The sequence below is a fragment of the Cavia porcellus genome, unplaced genomic scaffold (assembly GCF_034190915.1).
Source record: "Cavia porcellus strain 051 isolate PalLab524CR breed Dunkin Hartley unplaced genomic scaffold, mCavPor4.1 scaffold_2, whole genome shotgun sequence".
Classification (NCBI taxonomy): domain Eukaryota; kingdom Metazoa; phylum Chordata; class Mammalia; order Rodentia; family Caviidae; genus Cavia; species Cavia porcellus.
Window position 1 is genome coordinate 62688863 of NW_026947485.1, and position 8627 is coordinate 62697489.

Below are 8627 nucleotides of genomic sequence, written 5' to 3' on the forward strand. Positions count from 1 at the left end.
ACATCGCAGTGTTTGTTTCACAAATCATACGCTTGACCTATGTTTAAGAAATGTGTTAATTTTAAACACTAATTTATTTTTCATTCTTTGCAATATGAAATCCAGCTTATTTATTGGGTTAGAGGCAAAATGCCTACTGTTACAAGCAAGAGTAATAAAAAATTCACTTGAATTTCAAAATATAACCAAAAACCTGGTCTGTTCACATACAAAGAGACGTATCGCATTGATAAGTCCTTTAAAATCCATCAAACCTATTACTGTCTAGAATGCAGCCTGGCATTTGAATACAGCCAGTACCCCATTGGGCTGAGTGGCTAAACTTGATACATTTTTAGAAACTGCTGTCCCCTATTAAAAAGTCAGTCGCCAGGATTAACAAACTCCTTTGGAGAGTTCATTTCAGTTTTTCTTGCTTTGCTCAATGTAAAACAATTTAATTATATTGCTTTCTTCCCAAGGGATAGAAAGATGATGTTCAAAGCGGGAATGAATGGTGAAGTCTGGCAGCTCATTAGACAGGTCTGAGGAAAGGGCGCCTTTGAAGACTCCCACAAGTGGGAGTACAGGACAGCAAAAGAGAGAATCAAAGGACGGAGGTAGAGACTCAAAGGAAACTTAGTTTACTTTCAAACCATACTCGCATTTTCTGGTTTAAACACAATTTAAATTGACATGGCCCGTTCATATCCATAACTTCTGCCTTACACGAATAAAATGAAAATGTGCCCACAAATACCCAGTAAATAATTTCACAGATTATTTCACTTAAATATATGATTTCATAACTAAAACGTCGGACTTCTCTGTGGTTATTTCCATGTAAATTATTTATTTCACAACTTTATATGGATGATAGAAATAACAATGGACTCTAGATTTTGAGGAAATAATATCAGTTTCCAAACCTATCACACATACACACCTTATACAAGCTAGAAGTCCGTACCTAGAAAGCAATTTCAAAGAACACATTGCCACCATAGCCCTCTGGCTTCCCGAAGGAGTGTATGCCAGAATCTGAGGATTGAGCTGGTGGGCCAGTACACTTCGAAAAAGCACTCCAGGGGATTCTGCTACTCAACCAAACACCCCCTGCCCCTCTTGCCATTATTATCCCTAATAATGTTCCACCACCCGCTGCTGGTGCACTTTGTGCTTTTCTTCTATACCAAATGTTACCTAAGTGAAGTCATTAGAATAGAGCATCTGAATTTAACTGGCATTTATCCAGTTTTTAAGAGATAAAATAAATCCATGAATGGCAAATCAATTTTATTTCCTTTCACAAAATCTCATTTAAAGCTACAAAACAAATTCTGAATTCAAAGCTGTTTACAGAGCTTTTTCAACCACAGTATTTAAGTCAGCTAATATATTGCCATAAATCAAATTTTCACTACTAAGCAGCAATCAAGAAAAGAAGTTCCATCAATATTCCTCATGTTCCACTTACACTTAAGTAAGGAATAACTTGGATTTTTTTAAGCAAGTAAGTAAGATGGCTATTTCAAGGTTATCATAATTTGCCTGATGTACCTTATATCTCAGATCACAGAGTTTATAGATTCAGAAAGTTTGTACAAGTAATGTTAAGTAACACGTTATAGTTTTATTTTAAACAAATGCTCAGGGCTCATTTTTTTCATACTCCAGTCCAGTGGAATGCATTTCACAATCTCCAAACCTCCTCATCTTTCACATTGCTCACTTCTGGTTTACATCATTGTAAAACACATTAGGAAATGTGATTGATACCTCTCAAACTCCAAACTTTTAAAATCACCTAACAACAGGTTTAGACCAGCAATCTTAAATTCCTTATAAAAACTTCTAGTAGTTATCAACCCTCTTCAACACAGGCCCCAAAATTAAAACAAACCTGGAGAACAATTTAAGAAAGCATACTTACCTTAATTGGAGCACTACTAAACTTAATCTTCCTATTTGCTGGGATTTCGTCCTCTTCTGGCAATCCAACAATCTCTGAGTATTCCATTTCGGGCTGATAGTAGTTGTTCTCATCACTATCTTCCTCCTCATCCTGCTCAGTGCCTGTCTCTCCCCAGTCTGAATTATACCTGGATCTTACCCTATACACATTATAGTCACTATGCATGTACACATGGGAGCTCTCAAAATTACCGAAGTCTTCAGGGACTTCTCTTCCATAGCTGGATGCCGCAGCATCTGGAGAGGTGAGACCACCAGATGCAACTTCTCTCCTCTGTTGTTTTGCTGCCTCAGTCCCAACCAAATTAGCTCTAGCCACGCCTGAGGATTCATTTTGCGGTGAAAGGATCGCAGACCTTGGCATTGCCTCCTCAGTGTCAGCACAAGGTTCTTCGGAAATGTCTTTGTCAATTATGTTCAGAGTCTCTTGGTTAGATGTGGAGTCCTCGGCTTCCTTGCTCTGCTGCGTCTCTTCACTAGGCAACGAGGATGCTAGAGAGGTACTCTTAGGAGTCACTTCTGCTCCTGGAGTTGTATTACTCTTCTCAGCATCCTCAGCATCAACTTCTTGTTTGTTGTTAGGAGACCAAGAATCGGAATCCTTAAGGTGGCAAAAGGTATCGAGATTTGTAACAGTAACAGATGGCAAATTCAGGGGATAGTGCCCAGTTACCGAGTACTCACTGCTTTCTGCCTTCTCCGAAACGATGGCACCGGGGGACTCAGTGTTCTCAAATACTGCACTCAGTTGACTCACAGTTGGGGAGACAGCATCAGTGCGAGAGCTAAGGCTGTCCAAGGAGTCTGTACTGCCTCGATTGGATTTGGACCCGCCCCACTCTTCCTGTGGCTCGCTCCCTCCGCTCTTCTCTTTCTTTGGGGAATATCGGTGGTTTTGTCCTGACTCATGCACACTTCTCTCAAACATCTTTCGAGTTTCTGTGAACTTGGAATAGGAGGGGCCATCATACATTGTGTCAAATCTACTGATTCGTTCAGAGACAGAGGACTCGAGCTTAACCACAGAGCCATCTGTTTTCTCCAGAAATTCTTTAGGTTTCATCCTTCTCTGAGGGGATGAAGATCTACCTTTCCCCCTGGTTTTGGCAATGACCGCAGCATTCTCATTGGGTTCCATGCCCATCTGCATAAACAGATTTTTAATTCTATTGACATTGGAGCCATATTTCCTGCCCCTGCTTTGCTGGGAGCCCTCACCTTCTTTTGCTTTTTGCTCCCCATCTGACTTGGGTTTGTCAAAAGTACTTTTCAGTGCCTGGAACTCAGTTCTATATGCATTCCTGTGAGGAGAGGCACTTCTGAGAGTGCTTCGCTCACCTGAAGATTCAGCTTTCAACATGTTTACTTCAAGGGTGAAGAGTCAATGTTCATAATGGTCGGGAAACAAAAACACAAAAATGAAAACACTTCTCTTCGCTGGTCACCAGTAAGTATTTGGTCACCAGAAGGCCCTCTCAAATGGCATACTCTGTCAGAGATCCTCCCAAAAGGTGTGTGAGGAAACAATTCACAGTCAAGAGTTATACAAAGTGGCTTTTTCAAAGCAAGACTAGAAGTTCATCTGTAACAGAAAAGAATGAAGTTCTGAATTTATACACTTACTTTATTTTACTCAACTAATACATACTTTATTTTCCAAGTAGGTTGGCCACAGGGCGAATAGAAGAAATTACTTATTGAAATGAGAAGTCAAAAGTTACAAAATTAAAAGTTATTTTCACTCGTCTGAGAATAAAAATGTCTCAGACACAATTTCAAGATCCCTATCAAACACCCCCACACACACAAACACACACAAAGTATATTTGAAATCAATACATTAGCCCGAGTTTTCACTGCTTTTTGTTAAGGACCTTAAACAAAAACAGCAATTACTGTATCTTAAAGAAATCATCAAAATGTCCACAAAAGTCATTTCATTTGGGATTCTCCACCATCACGCAAAACTCATTCTAAGTACAAGCAGAAGTTTGGAATCCATAAACCCCTAATCATGCCTAATGAGGCTTACTTCACTCTTTCTGGTTCAGTATTCTTATCCACAGCATCCCCCCACAGCAATACCAGTGCACCCTCAAAGCAAAACAAGCAAGAAAAAGTTTTTAAGTGCCACTAAATCTCACCCTAAGTTCAGTTAGATCAATATTTGGAGGATTCCTAACAGTGGATATTAATTATGAAATGGGATGTAGACTATGATGGGAACAAATGCTTAAGTGACAATCAGAAATCGACTATACCCTGCCACTTCTTTTCACATCCTTGATTTGTTTATTCTTTCTTGCCTCCTACTACAGGCTTAAAAAGCAAAGCAGCACATGCTTGCTGCTCTTTAACCCACAGCTGGATTTTTTTATCAATAAGCCAGCAGTCAAGTATTTCGAGATCTGCTGAACAGCAGACAATACAGGTCTAAAGATTTTTTCATTTTGTTTTATTTTGTTTCTGTTTTATTATGAGCCGGAACCACATCTCCCTCACGCACAGTCAGCTGAGGAAGCACACACTTTCCCTTAAATCGCCTCCAAACTCGTTTCCTGGCCCAGCATGCATGCAATGGCTCATGCAGACAAACGAGAAAGGCTTCAGAGTGTGGTGCCCGATTTTCTGTTTTGTTGTTTTTTTCTTTTTGGTAAAGCACAGCCACTCTCTTCCTCTGACCTTTTCCAAGCCGTCCGCACCCTCCCCTCTCCCGGTTCGAACACCCCGTTCCTCCCCCGCCCGAGCTGGGCGCAGAGCCGCGGGGGCGGGGGCGCTGGTGTCGCCTGGGATTTGAATCCTGCCCTCACAAAAGACAAACATAAATAACACCAACTTGAGAGGCGGCTGGTTCGCGAGCCGGGTTCGGGAGCAGTGCCTCGGCCGCGGGGCAGGGCCAGGAGAGCAGGTGACGCCAAGCGCTAGGAAGGAGGTCGCAGTCTAGCTTTGTGCCAGGAGCACCTGAAGTCCAACACATGGGCTGCGGCACGGGGAGACAGCGCCCTGGCCACGTTTAAAAACGGGAAAAAAATAAAAGAAAATGATAGGGCAATGGTAACAAATCCCTTTGTTTTTCCTCCCAGTGTGCCGGGAAACAATAGATTGCACTGATCCTGCCTCCGATGCTCACCCCAGCGCGCCCCAGCCCGCCCCCGCCGCAGCCTGCACTCAGCCTCAGTGCATGCGGTATTTTCCTGCTCGGCGCCGCCGCCCGCTCTGCGCCCCGCGCGGCCTCCCCCTTACCGAGCGGCGGCGGCGGTAGCGGCAGCGCCGCGAGCGGGCGGGAGGCTTGGGCCGCGCACCCCTCCCCGCGCCCGTCCTCCGCGGGCGCCCCTTCTTCTCGCCGCGCCCCCTCCTCTTCCCGGCGCCCCCCTTCGCCGCGCCGCGCCGCGCCCCCCGCCCGCGCAGCCCGGCTCCTCACGGCGCGGCCGCGTCCCTGTCCCCCTCCCCGTCCCCGTCCCCGTCCCCTCGCGCCTCAGCCCCCACGCGCATGCTGCCCGCGGCGCGGCCCCTCGCCTTGGGGCCGGCGAGCGGCGGGCCCCGGGTGCTCGCACCCTCGGGAGCCGGCCGGGGCGAAGAGGGGGCTGGGCCCACGTGCGCCCCCCACGCGCGCGGCCCTGGGCCGGCGGGACCTGCGAGGAACGGAGGACAGGCCGCGGGGGCCAGGAAGGCCGGGGTAACAGGTGCCTCACCTCGGCCGATGGGATTAACTCTAGGGCGGCGGAGAGAGGGAGCCCAGCAGCGAAATCCCGGGAGAGGGAGAGGGAGCCTCTGGCGGCCGACGGAGGGCGAAAAGCACCGGCCCGAGGCGAGGCCGCCCCACCCCCTCGGCCGTGGGCGAGGGGCCTGGGGCCCGGGGCGAGGCCTGCGCTCCGGCCCGGCTCCAGTCGGCCAAGTTGGTTCCGCAACCAGGTTCAGGCCGCGGGCTGCGGGGGCCTCCACGTGGTCTGCACTTAACTCTCTGACCCTAGGCTCCCCAATCCCTGGCCACTGCCCTGGCCTGGAAGGCCAAACCCGGGCCTTCCCCAGTGCGGCCCCACCTGGTCCCTGTTGGCCGCCCTGACCCGGAGAGCCCTCTCCTAGAAGGGAGTGGACAAGGAGGGCTTCTCACTTGCTTGTTGCCCACCCAACCCAGCCCTTACACTCTTAGCAATGGGAGTGCTCCCTCCCTGACCCCCGGAATCCTAAAGTACCGCAGCCTTCCTGCAAATGTAAACCGGATCATGAGTGTCAGTATGGACCTTCAATCCAATCCCCCTAGAAAGCCTATGAAGCAGAAACTGTGTTTCTCAAGAAGGTAAAAACATGAGTCTAGAAATGAATGAATTCGGGTCAAAAAAAAAAAGAATACTTTCTGACTCAATGACAATGAACATGGGTCAAAAGTAATTTGACCTAATAATCAGGGAGGGAACCAGTCTTGATACTGCAGTCTATTCAAATGAGTGTGTGAAGAATTTATAGATATTAGCAAGCAAGAAGTGAAACAAATGTAATGTTTACCATTACAGTTGCGCCCCCCCCACCACCACCACCATCTTCATGGGATATGTTTGATCATCCCCTGTCCAATGCTGGAAACCAGAGATAGTATTGAACCCTATCTGCAATGTTTTTTTTTTTTTTCTAAATATTCCTATGACAAACCTTAGTTTATAAATCAAGTGTGGAAAGAAATTAGCACTAATCAAATGAACAGTTGTAACTGTAGGATAGTAAAGCCTTTATGGATGATTTCTATAATTTTTCATTTAATATTTTCAGATCTGGATAAAAAGTTGGTAAGAGTAACTGAAACCAGATAAATCCGAACAGTGGATGGCGTGGGTGGTGTGCTATCTGTGGAAACCAAAATCTCTAACAAATTTGCATTTCTGTTGATAAGAATTATTTACTTTACCATAAATTTCTGTGGTTTACAGAGCAGTGAAATTGCCTAAATGAAGAGCCATCAAAGGTATGGATTAAGTCTCCAGAGTCCTGGAGATAACATGTAAGATCTCACCCACTTCATAATTTTTCACATTTTTCCAAACAGAACATCATTACTTATGGTTTACCGATGGAAAAACTGAGGATTAGGTTTTTTTATTTACCCGCAGCTTCAATAGGTAGAAAATGACTGTGGCTAGGTCAGAGCCCAGCCTGTACACACAATTCTGTACACAGAATCTCTAGGAGCAAAATCTTTCCATTTCAAAGGAGCGCTGGCTGCTTCATTGTATGGATCTTTTATTTTGAACAGGGAAAATTTTATCTTCAAGCATCACCATATTCTCAGTCCTTTCCCAAGAAATTGGCCTTCTCTGTTTGAAAAGTGGATGTCGCTTCTATAAGTATAAACAGATGTAGCAGGCAACGTGAGGGGGCTGTAGTTCCAGTCTCTACTTTTGGAAAGAACATTTGTGCTGTCTGGGATAATCTAGAGGAAAAGTTCTTGTCATTTATTTCAATATGGAAACCAGTTTTTTTTGGAGAATAACCTAAATAAATGCAGAATCTAATCACTGAATTTTGTCTATAGAAAAGGGGGCAGAGTTGGCAATAAAATCAGTCTTACACCTCTTTGCAAAAAGATGATTCATGCAGAAAAGCAGCTTGACAAATTTTGTTGATTTTATTTTTTGAAAATGTGAAACTTCTGGAAAATTTCATACTAAAGGAATGACAGAGTTTTTAAAACATAATGTTGATAATTTAAGATTATCAGCTAGGCACAGTGAAGCATGCCTATAATGCCATTTACTGGGAAGGCAGAAACTTGAGGCCAACGTGGACAATTTAGCAAGACACTGTCTCAAAATAAAATCTAGTAACACCTGGGGATGAAGGTCAGTGGTTGAGTGCTTGCCTAGCATGTGCAAGGCCTCGCATGCAATCCTCAGCACCAGAGTATATAAATAAAATTCTTAGATCGCCCATAATTGGCCCTCCACTCCTAACATTTCCAAGAAGATTAGAAGGGTCTTCCAGACCAGTACCAATCCAGTACATATGGTTATTTAATTAGAAAAATTTACAGTTTAGTTCCTGGGGCCAGGGATTTAGCTCAGCCACTCAAGCGCTTGCCTGGGAAGCGTGAGGTGAGTTTGATCCCGATACCAAAGAAAAATAAAATAAAAATTTAATTATTTAGCCAAACTAGCCACATTTGAAATATTTGCAAGTGGTTAGTGGCTACCCTATTGGACATTATAGATACAAAGCATTTCTGTCCCATAAATTTGTACTGGAAAGTGCTGTTTTACCATTTGCACTTTATTTTATAAGATTTAATTTAGATAATTAGACTCATGATATATTCAGGATTATAGGACACCAGTTTTACTTGTTGTGATGTCTCTTGCCTTTCCTTTGCTGCTTAGAATTGCCTTTGCTATTCTAGATCTCTTCTGGTTCCAGAGGAATTTTAGGAGTGATTTCTCTAGATCTGTGAGGTATGCTGATGGCATTTTGATTGGGATTGCATTGAATCTGTATAACAATTTTGAGAGAATGGCCACTTTCATCGTGTTTGTTCTTTCTATCCATGAACAAGGGATGTCTTTCCATTTTCTGAGGTCCTCTTCGATTTCTTTCTCAGGGTATTATAATTTTCCCTGAATAGAACTTTTTACTTATTTCATTACATTGATTCCTAAGTATTGCATATTTTGGATGCTATTGTGAAGAGT

The 8627-nt window shown here is 44.3% G+C and overlaps 1 protein-coding gene across 15 annotated transcripts in view; it reads right to left on the reverse strand.

Annotated features, from left to right (window-relative positions):
• Positions 1-5784, reverse strand: part of Ppp1r9a (protein phosphatase 1 regulatory subunit 9A) — a 291628-nt gene extending 285844 nt beyond the window's left edge. For 12 of the 15 annotated variants that reach the window (XM_013158292.3, XM_023567303.2, XM_013158291.3 and 9 more), the window contains exons 1-2: positions 4790-5073; positions 1913-3535 (exon numbers count right to left, since the gene is read on the reverse strand). In XM_013158292.3, coding sequence (XP_013013746.1) covers positions 1913-3313 — 1401 coding nt within the window. In that variant the 5' untranslated portion in view covers positions 3314-3535; positions 4790-5073. Of the gene's footprint in view, positions 1-1912; positions 3536-4789; positions 5074-5196; positions 5276-5645 lie in introns of those variants that run through there. The other 3 variants (XM_063242522.1, XM_063242525.1, XM_063242531.1) reach the window with 3 other exon arrangements.
• Positions 5785-8627: the final 2843 nt, after the last annotated feature.